General features: G+C 37.2%; 1 protein-coding gene across 10 annotated transcripts in view; it reads right to left on the reverse strand.

Moving 5' to 3' along the window:
- The window catches only part of FOCAD (focadhesin), a 319,932-nt gene that overhangs the window by 268,066 nt on the left and 36,661 nt on the right, over nucleotides 1-15,205 (reverse strand). For 9 of the 10 annotated variants that reach the window (XM_021063095.1, XM_021063125.1, XM_021063096.1 and 6 more), the window contains one exon: nucleotides 244-348. The exons of the other annotated variant lie outside the window; for it this stretch is intronic. In XM_021063095.1, coding sequence (XP_020918754.1) covers nucleotides 244-348 — 105 coding nt within the window. The remainder of the gene's footprint in view (nucleotides 1-243; nucleotides 349-15,205) is intronic. 10 annotated transcript variants of the gene reach the window in all.

Genomic DNA, 15,205 nt, shown 5'->3' on the forward strand with positions numbered 1-15,205 from the left:
TGACCTGAATTTTGGGTAAAGATTCCAATTCTAAGGAAGCAACCTTGAAAGACACACTGGTGATACTCACTCAGTGTGTAGTCAACTCTACCACAACTCTGAGTCTTTGAAATACTTACTTCCTGAGAGGTCAAGACTCACAGTCACAGATGAACTTAAGGGAATAGCATGTCTCCATTTATAACTTAGTTAACAATTCACCCAAACAAAGATTTTGTTTAAAAGAAAAGAAGGCATACATACCTAATATTATATATATCCTGAATATTCTTCTCCCCACCCTGTCCTTCCTTGAGAGCTTGGATTTGTAATAATTTCATAATGGCTTTTATCAAGCCATGTGTATTCCTGTAAAGAAATGTAATAATATGTTAAATGCTACAGAGTGAATATTCTAATCAGGTACTTAATTCTATCACTTTTAAAGAGTCGAACACTTGCCACCCACATTGAACAGTAACCATCCACACACACTCAGCTTGTTCCACAGCACAGCCAAGAAGAGGCCTACATGGTCCGATTCAACACATCTAAAGAAGTGGAGCCAAAGAATCAAACCACCAACCTATCAATCACCTCCCTACATACACTTGGGGGAAAATCAATCAGGAAAAAAATAAACATTAACCCACATAATTGCAGGCAGTGACCACATCAGTTACCCATACTGGATAATCAAGTCCTTCATTTATAAATATTAGCAGACCATGAATAATAACCAGGCAGATGAAATGGAACAGCCAGTCAAAAAAAGTGGGCCAGGGGACCAATCAAAACAAATAACCCCCCATTAAAACAAAGTTAATGGGAGTGTGGAACAGAACTTTAAGTTTTTTCCTTATTCTCTGTAAGAGGTAGCAGGATAATAAATCAAAAAGAATGGTCTGCCCTTTTTTTATTTTTTTCCCTGTTATTGATTTTTTTTTTTAATTGTGAAATAGAATTTTATTCCACCTTTACTGAGGTAAAACTGACAAGGACAATTATAATACAAAGTGGTGTATAACATGATATATGCATACATTATAAAATGGTTGCCATAATCAGGTTAGTTAACACATCCATCATCTCACATAGTTAGTTATTTATTTATTCATTGGCAAGGATGCTAAATACTCTCCTAGTAAATTTCAAGTTTACAATACAGTATTGTTGACTATAGTCACCATGCTGTACAATACATCCTCAGAACTTATGCATCTTATAACTGGAAATTTGTTATCTTTTGACCAACCTCTCCCATTTCTTCCACCTAGCCCCTGGCAACTACCACTCTACTCTCTGGTTGTATCTGTTCAATTTTTTTTTTTTTTTTTTTTAGATTCCACATAGAAATGGTACCAACAATTTATCTTTCTCTGTCACTTAGCATAATGCCCTCCAAGTTTATCCAGGATGTCACAAATCAGCCTGCCCTTATAAGATTCTCCCTGGGAATGAAAGAGAAATCTTAGAAATAAAGATTACCTGATTAATGAAAAAAGGAATTATTTTTTAAAGCACAGTTGTTAAGATTTACAGAGGACCTGTTATTAGCCAAGTATTCCTATAAGTGCTTAACATGTATTATGTCATTACTATCTAGAAATCACTGGTAACTCTATCTTTGAGCTAGGACAAAACCTGGACTATATAATTGATATCATTTGGGGCAGTTATGTGAGATGTTATTTCTTGTACCTTTTTATGGCATTTAAAGTTTTATAACTTATAAAAGTTGTAATGTGGCTACTGAGCACCTGTAACGTGGATCCACATTGGGATGTGCTAGAAGCATAAAATACAGGCTATTATTTAAGAGACTTAGCACACAAAAAAAGAATGCAAAATACCATGTGTAATTTTTACGTTGATTACATACTGAAATAATATTTTTGATATGTGGCGTTACATAAAATAATAGTTAACAACACCCATTCTTTTTCTTTTCTTCTTCTTTTTTTTTTTTTTTTTTTTTTTTTTGGTCTTTTTTTTTGCTATTTCTTGGGCCGCTCCCATGGCATATGGAGGTTCCCAGGCTAGGGGTTGAATCAGAGCTGTAGCCACCAGCCTACGCCAGAGCCACAGCAACGCGGGATCCGAGTCGCGTCTGCAACCTACACCAAAGCTCACGGCAACGCCGGATCGTTAACCCACTGAGCAAGCGCAGGGACCGAACCCGCAACCTCATGGTTCCTAGTCGGATTCGTTAACTACTGCGCCACGACGGGAACTCCCTTTTTATTTTCTAATGTGGCTACTAGAAAATTTTGAATTACATGTGTGGCTCACAGTATATTTCTATTTCATAGCACTGCTGGAGACACTTGTATGGTTTGCTTCCTAAGTGGATTCTTTGGTGAGCAATGAGGTTTTCCTTACAGCTGAAGCATTTCCCACAACCTATACAAGTGTATGTTTGCTTTTTCACATGGATCCTCTTATGATGCTACAGTGCAGATTCATGAATGAATGTTTTGTGACAGATATCACACGAGTATGGTTTCTCTCCTGTGTGGATCCTCTGGTAAAGACAAAGACTTGGGAGGGGAAAGTGTAAAAAAGAGGGGGGGAGTTCCCATTGTGGCGCAGTGGTTAACGAATCCAACTAGGAACCACGAGGTTGTAGGTTCGATCCCTGGCCTTGCTCAGTGAGTGGGTCGAGGATCCTGCGTTTGCCGTGAGCTGTAGGTAGGTTGCAGACGCGACTCGGATTCCGAGTTGCTGCGGCTCTGGCGTAGGCCGGTGGCTACATCTCTGATTGGACCCCTAGCCTGGAAACCTCCATATGCCGCGGGAGCGGCCCTAGAAAAGGCAAATAGACCCAAAAAAAAAAAAAAAAAAAAAAAAAAAAAGACAGCCTGTCATAAAAATTCCAGATCACTTTAGCAAAGTTAGTGGGGAGGGTTTTCAGAGGAAACACAAAATTAAAATAAGACATAACCTGAGATAAAATATGTAGAATATACATGACAACAGATTGATATTCATAAAACAAAACAGTGACAAAATAAGGCAAATCATATAATAGAAAAATAAGCAAGAATATAGATTTGCAGATAAAGAAGAGTAAGAGTAAGATTCATAATATCCAGTGTTGATGAGTGAAGGGGAAATAAGCATTTTCATGCTAACATACATTGTTTCAGTCTTTATGAAGGGCAATTTGGCAGTGTTCATAAAAATTTTAAATATACATGGTCTTTTTCCTGTAAATTCAACTTCTAAGAACCTATCATATAAAAATACCCTTACATATGCCCAAAAGAAGATACTGCAATGCATTTGTTATCTTACAGAAATGGAAGGGAAGAAAAGTTTGTCAATAGAGAAACAGTTAAAACATGATATAATTTTAAATTATAGGAGAGTCTGCAGCTATTCATAAAGATGCAAGCAGATGTATGGAAAGATGTACAACACATATTAAGTGGAAAAAAGCAAGTTTTAGAGCAATATACATATGAGTAGAATATCCAATTTTAAAACATTTGGAGTGTGTGGGCTCTTAAAGCTTTTTTTATACATCTAGAAAGGGGGCTCCAGTTTCCCTGGAATTAGCTAGTTCCCTATTCCATGTGCCTGAATCTGACTTCAGAATACCCTAGCTTTCTCCATATTCCAGAAGGAACCAAGACCAATATTCCTCCGAGATACCTTAATTGCCCTAAGCCTTTCCAGCACTGTCACTTCCTAGTTTTCACCAAGGTCCAGTAAGAAAGCTAAATTTTTAAAAAGAAGAAAAGAAAGAAAAAACAGTAAAAAGGAAAAATTTTACCACTTACTACTTTCACTACCTGTCAGCACCATTGTTTGAGCTTTACTTTCGGTTTTTTATAGTGAAAAAAAGGGCAACGATAGATTTAAAAGATTAAACCTGGTCTTCTAGATACACACTACGAACAGAATTTTAAATAAACAATGAAATGATCACAGTGTCTTTTATTAGAACCTGCCTTCAGCCACAATTTAGCACAGAAACAAAAACATGTTAATCTGAGGATGTAATCTTCTGAGGAACATTTTCAGAATCTGGAAAAAGCCCTTAGACAAGCAAGCTGTCTGTTGAGGTACACAGGTACCCAGAAAGTTATTTAACAAACCAAAGGGAAGATTTTAATCAAGGCAGAAGAGATGTGATTTGATATCATGACTAACTTGTTCACAGTATAATGTGTTCAGGGGATGTCATTACCAAAAAAAGGCATATCTAACTGCCTACTAGATACTCCCACTTCATGGTCTGAATTGTGCCTCAAATTCAGTACGTCTAAAACCAAACTCATGCTCTTCCCACACACCTGGTCTTCTAATGTTCCCCATCTATGTGTGAGAGAAGCCAGAAATCAAGGAGTCACATTTGCTATATCTATTTCAGTCATCCCCATATTCAATCCACCTCAAATGCTTTAAGTTCTGAATATCTCACAAATCCATCAATTTTCCTTCATCTCTAACAAGCAACTATCATCGCTCAGTTAAACTGGAGCAACAGCCATCTAAACTCATCTCCCTGGACCACCCTATTTGCCCATCCAAAATTCTGCACTTTTAATGTTATGTTCATATTGCAGCCAGAGTGGTCTTTTTGAAGCCACCAATATTCACTGGCTAAAAACACTTCAATAGATTCCTTCTGCACTCAGGATAAAAACCCAAATCCTCAGGGTTAGCCACTTTGGCCTGCACTGTCTCACCCTTACCTAGCTGCCCAGCTTCATCTCAAAATACTCTTCCCCTAGTTCTTGTTATTTTTCAGGCCTTCCTGACTAGTCATCTTCCCTCCTATCACAAGGACCTGGCAAGGGATATTTCCCGTGACTGGAAAATTCTACCCTCTCCTATTTGCCTAGATAAGTTTTATTCATTCCCTCAGTTTCATGTTAAGTGTTACTTCATCAGGGAAACCTTCCTTGACCTCCATGATGAGGTCAAATCTCCACATCAAAGGCACTCCCAGCATGGTATACTTTGTCCGAATGTAGTTTAATATATAATTGGGCAACTATGTGATTACGGCCATCTCTCCCTCTAAACAAAAAGCATCATGAGTGCAATGACTATTCTTGCTTTCCTCACTGGGATATCAGAGCACCAAGTACAAGTAAATAGGAGATGAATAAATGTTTGATTCATAGATGGATAGATGGATGGATGCATCAAAGACAGCTAAGGTATTGTCTTGCCTGAATACAGAAGTGACCTCTGAAGGTAATTTAGAGTTCTATAACTACATGATTTTATGTATGCACACTGAAATGACAATATATCATATCTTTATCACTATAGTTTGTTATTTAGTTTATTACTAAATAAGCTAATACAACTGATATTACTAGTTGTGGTTATAGTTCTTTGAGGGATGGTAGATTTAACAAATGAGGGAAGTGTCAACGACAGGAAGATAAAATTAACACACTTGATATCATCAAGTAATGAAATAACCTTGTCAGGAAAAGGGAGGCAGGTGGTTTTTCTTGGGCATTTTTTATTTGTTTTTAATATCTTAAGCCATGTACTTAACAACATGAAAACCAACTTAAGACTCCTGAAAGAATAAGTAAAGTCAAAGATAGCATGGTACTGACTATTTATGTAAGATTGCTCACCATGTAGCTAAGTGCACCACACTACAAATTAACTCCTAAGAGAATCTGAGGAATACTAGATAGTTCCTATGACTTAAGATCAAAGCAACTACAAGAAGCCCTCTTTGGAAGATGCTATTTTCTTTTTCATACCTTTCCCCTCTTAATTCATGTTATATACGAAAATCATTACATAGCAATAGGACTTTTGAAACTTCACTAAAATGTCTTCCTTCCTCTCCTTCCCTCTCTCTTCTTTCCTCTCCCTCTCTCTCTCTCAAGCTGCTTCTTAAACAGAGGGTCCAAAATAAACTCAAAATAGTGCAAAGATAACAAAGTCTCAAAATATGATTTTTTTGAAAGATGGAAGAGGAATAAGATATGCCAATTATATTTAAATCCAATAAGTTCATAATGATTCTTCATAAAATGCAATCTATTTGGGCAACACTCAAGCATACTTAAAAAACTGATTACTTTGAAGTTTAATAAATAAACAGAAAAAATGAGTTACACACTGTACCTTTCATATACAAACTATACTACTGGGAAACCAAACAGATATACAAAAGGTTTTTTTTTACAGCAGTATTTCAAGTAATAAGTGAAGAAAAATGATAGAATTAGAACATCACTATTTTGAAACTCCTAATGAATTAATAGATGTCCTTTTTTTTTAATTTTTAGGGCCGCACCTGCAGCATGTGAAAGTTCCCAGGTTAGGGGTCGAATCGGAGCTACAGCTGCTGGCCTACACCACAGCCACAGCAACAACAGATCCAAGCCATGCCTGTGAGTTATACCATAGCTCACAGCAACACCAGATTCTTAATCCACTGAGCAAGGCCAGGGAATGAACCCATATCCTCATGGATACTAGCTGGGTTCATTACCACTGAGCCACAATGGGAATTCCTATCAATTAACAGACCTAGCCAATAAGCATCAACAATGAATATCACCAAAAAAGAAAATAATGAGATATTACGTCCCTGCTGATGGAAGGACTCATTATTCCCTATGAGGAGGTCTTCACTCCCCAACAACAGCAACAAACTGAACTTATATCTCATCAAACTTCTAGAGAATATTTTAATTTACAGGAAACACAGAGAAATAATTAAAGCAGACCATGGGGAAGCAGTCAGAAAAAGCCATACTGTGGGAATCACTGCAAACAACCAAGTTTCTTCAATAAATTGTGAACAGAGAAAGAGGGATAGATTTGAAAGGGAGATCCCATAGGTTAAAAGAGAAGTTAAAAACATAACGACTAATTCTTATTTGGTGATCATTCAAAAAAGTTGTTTTTAAAAAAGCATGAGGCAATTAGAAATCTGAGTACTGACTGGACATTTAAAAAATACACACATACAATGAGGTACCACTTCACACCGGTCACAATGGCTATCATTAATTAAGTCTACAAATAACAAATGCTGGAGAGGGTGTGGGGAAAAGGGAACCCTCCTACACTGTTGGTGGGAATATAAACTGGTACAACCACTATGGAAAATGGTATGGCGATACCTCAGAAAACTAAATATAGAACTACCACACGATCCAGCAATTCCACTCATGGGCAAATATCCAGACAAAACTTTCACTGAAAAAGACACATGCACTCCTATGTTCACTGTAGCACTATTCTCAATAACCAAGACATGGAAACAACCTAAATGTTCATCAACAGATGAATGGATTAAGAGGATGTGGTTCATATACACAATGGAATATTACACAGCCGTAAAAAAGAACAAAATAATGCCCATTTGTAATAACATGGATGGAACTAGAGATTCTCATACTAAGTGAAGACAGAAAGATAAAGGCAAATATCATATGAAATCACTTATATATTGAATTTAATATATGGCACAAATGAACTTATCTATAGAAAAGAAACTAATTCATGGACACTGAGAACAGACGTGTAGTTGCCAAGGGAGAGGTGGAGGGAGTGGGGTGGACTAAGAGTTTGGGGTTAGTAGATGTGAAATATTACATTTGGAATGGATAAGCAATGAGATCCTGCTGTATAGCACAGGAAACTATATCCAATCACTTGTGATGTAACATGATGGAGGATAATGTGAGAAAAAGAACGTGTGTGTGTGTGTGTGTGTGCGTGTGTGTATAACTGGGTCATTCTTCTGTACAGCAGAAATTGACAAAACATTTTAAATCAACTATAATTTTAAAAATAAATAAATAAAAATAAAAAGTACATGCATTCATGTATATCCAGGTGTAATAATCACATTGCTGTTATGTTTTTAAATATATATATATATATATATAATAGCTATAGAAGAAATTATACAAAAGGAACCTATCTTGCCGACACCTTGAATTTGGACTTCTGACTTACTGAAGTGTGGAATAATAAATTCCTATTGTTTTAAGTTTATAGTCTTTCATTACAGCAGCCTTAGAAAACCAAGACACAGTCCCTAGCAGAGATGACTGTTCCAGAAGTAAACATCTCACATGTGCTGGTCCTTGGAATTGTGTATCTATGGCCAAGAAAGTCCAATCTCAGTCTGGCTATCTCTTATGGATAAGATGTTAACCCGGGAGCCAGGGTGTTCCCTGTGGACTAGGAAGCAGTGAAAGTCAGCCTGCAGCAAGAGAGAAGGAACGCACAGCTTACAGCAATTTATTTCTGAGGCCCAGCTCAGAGTCCTATGGGATACCCCTTTATCCAAAAAATTAAAATCACCCTTTTATGCTCAAATGAGTTCAAGTGGGTTTCTGTAAACTGTAGCCCACAGAGTCCTGTCATACTCAAGAACCTGCTGCCAAAGTCCTTTGGTAAAGATCAGCTGGAACAGGTCCTTCCTTGAGTGGCTGCCAAAATAAGCTGAATTGACCTGAGAACCCTCTAAGAGAGAGCAAAGGAAACGTCAGACCTGAGCTACAAGCACAGTGGCAAGATACAATGCAAAGAAACCTCAATTTTTATTGGCATAAAAGCCAAACTCAGATCACATAAAATGAGGGAGTGTGGGTCAATAATCATGCTGAATACTCCAGGAAAAAAAAAAAAAAAAGAAAGAAAAGAAAAAAATTTTTTGGTCAAGCCATACAAACTATACTAATTAAAACCACCCACAAAAATTCCTCTTTACTAGGTAAATATAGCACAGTCACTATTGCGCATATGAATAAATACCAGGCCTCAGGTTCCCTTTGTCTGGGGTTTATTTGATTACAGCATTAAACACTGCTCATGTATTCTCAGTCTTCTTCTGAAAAGACTACAAATAATATTTGTTTTTTCCTTTGGAAATTGGAAATATTATAAATATGAGGTACAAGGAAGTACCCGTACTAAATTCTTGACCAGGGGTAAGAGCAGCAAAAGTTTGCATTGAAGAGAATTATACAAACATCTCTAAAGAGATTGGAATCCCTGGGTATCACGGGGACAAGGGCAAAAATGTATGTAGCCAAGTCTCTTTTTAACTAGAAACGGTAAGTGGTCAGCTTTATGGACAGTGAGTCACCTGCAAAGAAGAAAATGTTAAACACCAGATTAATAATCAAATCATTTTCTAAATTTGTTATAAAAGTATATGAGAAAAGAAAAAGAGCCAGGAAGAGAAGGAGGAAATTTAATAAAAGTTCTGGGAAACCCATGGTTGAATAAATGTTCAAAAATCATGTTTTAAAAAAATCTAAAAGATATGTTATTAAGTTTTTGCTTGAGAAAATTCTGCATATTCGTTTGTCTTCTGAGCACCAGAAAAGTGCCTGATTTCTTCCCAAGCATTTTTTCACTATAAAAGTAACATATTTTTCAGTAGCCACTTTTCTTAAATCACCCAAAAACATTTTTGCAAAAACACATGACTATTACAATGGAAGATTTTGTGAAAAACAAAGCTTTCAATAAGATCAGCTAGCTTAAAAAGAAATAGGGCAGAATGTCCTAGATGAGAAAAGTAGCTGAAATTACTTTTCTGGTTATGAACTGCAAGTTGAGATTCTGTGATGTTAGAGAAAGAAAAAGGATTTGAAAAAAGGAAAGGAGAACATCTGAAAACAAGCTAAGAGGCTTAAGGAATACTTAACAGACAAGGTGAGGAAACAGACATGGTCCAGGAATTCTGCCATTGTCAGATAAGAATTAGATGAACAATGATACCAACGTATATATAAACCCTGAAACCATCTCAAATTCATGAAAAATTCTCTGACACCCCAGCTGCAAGTGAAAGCATGTGGAGACTGTCTTCCTCAAACCTGAGAAACTCATAAAGGCATCCTGCTTGGGTTCTTTTTCTCCTGTCATATAACATAAAGAGAAAGAAGCTAAATAGTACAGAAAAGCTTCAATAACACAAGGTATCAATATGGCATTTCCGTGCTTGCTAACCATTTCTTATATGATAACAAAGCAATTAGGTTTCCCAAGAAAGAGGGTCATCAATAAAAGAGAAGACCTTGAAACAAGAATTTTCTCATTAAATTTCCCTAAATCTTAACTCCAAATAGTTCTCAAAATCATTTTCAACCAAATTGGACCTTCATCAATCCATGATCAAAGACTCACTGGATCCAGCGGCTTTAGCCAGGACACACTATGGGCATTTTTAATATCCTACTTGAAATGTATTAAAAAGTAGCCTTTAGGAGACTTGGAAAATAGACTTTAATCTCTCACACCTTAATACACTTTATTTTCCCCCAAACACATAAATTGTAGGCCCCTTCCCTGTTTGAAAGCACAAGCAGGAACACAAATCAAGCTAGTTTATCTGGAGCAAAACCATCCTACCAAACACATTTTTGAAAGAAGGAGTGGGGGGTCGGGGAAGCAGTTGAACTGAAATTATAGGCTGTCATGACATCTCAATATCGAAAACTAAATACCTGGTTCCACAGGAGAGTATGGTTTTTATTCACAATCCTGTTACTAAGCAACTATAACAATGGCTGCAGGAGATTTCTAGAAGCTAGCGCAGTTGGTGGGGGCGGGCAGGGATCTAAGGAAAGAAAAACAGGGAAACTCCTCGCTTTGGGAATCTTTATTTTAGGATAAATTCAATGTAAAAACAAAACCAAAAACAATCTAAACTTAAAACAAGCAATTCCTTAAAGGACAAGAAAAGTAAATGCTACTATGTATCATTCACTTTAATTTTAATCTCATTTAATTTCAAAATTCACATTTAACTGGTGATAATAATTTCCTTACTGTGTTTCCTTTTGTGGTCCCTTTCTTTCCCTCACCCTCCCTAGGGAATAATTTTTTTTTTTTCAAATTTCCTTACTGATTAAAAGAACATTTTAGACCTCTTAAATCCATTTCTTTGTTTACAGAAGCTGTAAAAACTAGTTTACAATTGTTTCATGTTGCCTCAGCTTTGAACCAAGGGAACACTCTTGGACATCAAACTATTCCTTTGAAGGGAACAGTCTCTCAAACAGAGCCAGACACTTTCCCAGCCACTCCCTGAAAGTTAGACAACCAGAGCTTTGCAAATGTCAAGTCTTTTTCAAAGTTAGACTATACAATGTAGCAGGCTCTAGACCAATGTTTCTCAAACTGTGTGTTGGACTGTGGGGGTGGGAGGAGGGTAGCTTTTCATATATGTTCCAAAATAATTTCACAGACTAGGCCTATAAAGGGCCAAGAAGCAAGTTACAAGGCTTGGAGAAAGAACCTCACTGACTTTTCCTTCTATCTTTCTTTGCAGCCTGCAACATTTACTGCAATGCTGAGAAAGCTCAAAAAGCTACATTTTCTAAATATCTCTGCCAATAGTTCCCATTGTGGCTCAGCAGATTAAGAGCCTGACATACTGCCCGCGAAGATGTGGGTTCCAATCCTGGCTTCGCTCATTAGGTTAAGGATCCAGTGTTGCAGTAGCTGTGGCCCAGTGTTGTGGTGGCTGTAGCGTAGGCTGGCAGCTGCAGCTCCAATTCGACCTCTAGCTGGGAACCACCATATGCTGCAGCTGAGGCCATTAAGAGGAAAAAAAAATTTTTTAAATAAATAAATAAATACCTATTCCATAGAATGATGCTGCTCTTTCTCCCCCGCCCCCCTCCCAACTTCCACTTCCCAGAATGCTAGGATACTAGGTGTGCTAAATGAAAAAAACACAGTTTTAGACTCATTCCTCTGCATCAAAGCTGAGCAATCATTATGTGGCTCTGTTCCCAAGATGCCTCTAGATTCCAATAAATCTCTATTTTAAGAAAAAGTCAGAGACAAGTAGAAATTTAAACACTGGGAACTCAAGATCCAAAATACCTCAGCCAAGAACCACAGGGAAATGACATAGTCATTTCTGCTTTTAGATCCCAAAGATAAAGAGGGTTTTCTGTCTCAGAAGACTCCCTCAGGAGCATTTGGAGAAGGAGGCTGTTTGGGTTCCCTGTTTTTAATTAAATTTAATTTAATTTCTTAAACTTGATTCTCATTTTGCTTTTTTTAAGACACAAACAATGCAAAGTATAGTCTTTGTAATCACGACAAACCACAAAGCTCTGCTACTTGAAATAAAGCAAATAAAGAAAATTCTTCCCAAATAATTATTACCTCTACTGACAAACATAAAGGAAACATAGCACTTGTGTAACATACTTCATGATCAAATTGATTCCAAAATTAAGTTGGTTAGCTTTAGAGTCTACTCTGTCTACATCTCCTGTGGCTAACAATTTAGATAACATGAACATTCTAAGAAACCTTTAAAAAAATTTTTTTCAGGATTCTTCAATTGCTAAAATTCCTGTATTTGTTTCCTATAGAAATCCAAGGCATTCTTTGATTTTTGGCCATATTTCCAAAAACCCTTGAAAACTAAGAGTTACCTATATGTGTAAGATTATTCACTGAAGCACTGCTTAACATTGCAAATAATTGAAAATAAGAGGGAACTGGTCAATTATGGCACATTCATACCATGAAATATTATGCAGCTGGAAAAACTAGAGAGCATTTTCTGTATGGTAAGGAATAATGTCCAAGAGATATTTTTCACTGAAAAATACAAAATAAAGAATACTATGTATAGTCAGCTACTAACTTACTTTAAAAAGAAAACAAGTACACAGAAATTTTCAGTGACATGTGCATACAACATCTTAAAAAGGTAGTAAGAATTTTACCACTGGGGAGAAAAACTGAGACACAGAGGAAAGACAGAGAATTTGCCTCATATGCCTTTCTGAATTTTTTTTACCATGTGAATGGCTGCTTACTCAAAAAATATATTTTAATTTTAAAAAATCCAATACGACTGATTTTTTTTTTTTTTTTTTTATGGCCGCACTTGTGGCACATGGAAGTTCCTGGGCTAGGGATCGAATTGGAGCTGCAGATACAGGCCTACACCACAGCAATGCCAGATCTGAGCTGTATCTGCAGCTTATGCCACAGCTTGAGTCAATGCCAGGTCCATAACCCACAGCTTGAGGCCAGGGATTGAACCTGCATCCTCACAGACACTATGTTGGGTTCCTAACTCACTGAGCTACAAAGGGAACTCCTGACAAATTTTAATATGCACAAATTTAAATATATACTATCAGCAAAGAGTCTGCTTTTCAGTTTATAATAGTGATGATGGACTTACACTGATGTGTGAAGTATGTCCATCACCAGAATAATTTTCCAATAGGATATTCTGGAATTAAAGGTATAATCTAACATGCTCTAATTATCCCTTAGTCAGAGACATTCCTCTGGCTCCGTTAGCTGCTGATACTCTTACTTTTGGATATACATAAACAGTGCAACTACCCAATAAAAGTCGGCTTTATGTTTGTGAATTTTAAGGTATTTGAAAACTATTTAGGGAGGAACAAGTACTATTACTTGCATTTGAAAAAAAGAGGTAAGGCAAAATCTAGGTGGCTTGTTTAAGGTCAACCAATAAGTTATAAAAAGAGAGACACATTAAAACTTAACCTTTTAAAAGCCTCCTCAAAACTAATTTTCAATGGGTATACAATAGGACCCTTCTAAAAAGATGTTTATGTGTGTGAGCACATACACATGAGTGTGTACACAAAGAGAAAGAAAGAAGATGAGTAAGTTTTAGCCATGATCAAATCTTTACTTATTCAGAAATATTTGGTCAGTCAGCTACTAACTGCCTAAGAGAGTGTACTAGATACAAAAATACAGGTTAAAAAAATTAAAAGAAATTGAAAGAGCAAGTAACCCAGCTGAGAGGAGGGAAGTGTCTAGCCAGAGGAGGTGACAACTGAGCTGAGCCTTGAACAATGGAGAAGATGGTATCAGAAAGAGAAGGGGAACAGAGGTGCAGCCTGCAAAAGCTCGGGAATAGGGAACAAGTGAATACAGCTCGAGAGGAGGGTTCACTGCAGAAAACGCAGAGTGAACAGAAGGCAGGAACTAGTTTTGGGAAGGGCATATATACCACAATAAAGGGCTTGGACTTCGAAATGTAGACAGCAGAATATAAAGAAAAATCAAGGTTCCAAAAAGATAGAGAAGATCTAAAGGAACAAAGTAAGATTTCTGAAGGAAGGTTAAAAGGCCAGAGCTTATTTAAACTAATAGACCTCAAGCCCAGGAAGGCATCATCCAGTGATTGATAGTTACAGCTGTACTCCATCTCCACTGAAGGCAGAAAAAAAGACTGATTGAGCTCTGATGATATGACCATAAAAGTGAGTAAAAAACACTGGGAGAACAAGTAACCCCACCGAGAAGGAAGTGGAGGACTGGGTGAGGGTTGGGAGATTCAGGGAGAAGTCCAAATGATTTAAAGCAGGCAAAACTGAGGCCATACAGATCAAGACCATTTCTTACAGCAGAAAGTGGCACCTCCTTTTCAGGGTGTACCTTACAGGACATGCTCACTTTCACGGGATGGTTCAAACACGGATTTTGTTCAACTATCTCAGAATGGAGTATGGCCCTTGTATCCCCCATGATTCCATTATCCTTAGTCTGTGAATGGAATAAACATGGTTATACCAAGCAAATTCCAAGAACTAAATATTATTTACTTGGAAATCGGGGGAAGACAAGTCTAAGTCACAAAATGCTTTTACAGAAATTAATGCCATTATTTTCTAATACATGTACTGATGCCAAAAGGCTGACCAAGTATTGCCAATAATGTATAAACTTTACTATTGTGGAATTAGTGTTGCTTATGGACCATGTTCTTTCTTAAAATAAATTATAAATTTGTGCTGCAAACTATGAATTATAAATTACTTAGCTCTTTATTTTAAAAAGCAATGACTTTTTTTTGGTTTTTTTTTTTGTTTTTTTTTTTTTGGTCTTTTGTCCTTTTAGGGCCGCACACACGGCATATGGAGATTCACAGGCTAGGGGTCCAATCGGAGCTATCGCTGCTGGCCTATGCCAGAGCCACAGCAATGCCAGATCCAAGCCCTGTCTGTGACCTACACCATAGCTCACAGCAACTCCAGATCCTTAACCCACTGAGCAAGGCCAAGGATCGAACCTGCAACCTCATCGTTCCTAGTTGGATTCATTTCTGCTGTGCCACGACGGGGAACTCCGTTTTTCTTTTTTTTTTTTTTAACGTCACAGCCATGGCAATACCAGATCCGAGCCACATCTTCGACCTATGCTGCAGCTTGTGGCAACTCTGGATCCTTAACTCACTGAGCGAGGC

This window comes from Sus scrofa, chromosome 1, assembly GCF_000003025.6.
Source record: "Sus scrofa isolate TJ Tabasco breed Duroc chromosome 1, Sscrofa11.1, whole genome shotgun sequence".
Lineage (NCBI taxonomy): Eukaryota > Metazoa > Chordata > Mammalia > Artiodactyla > Suidae > Sus > Sus scrofa.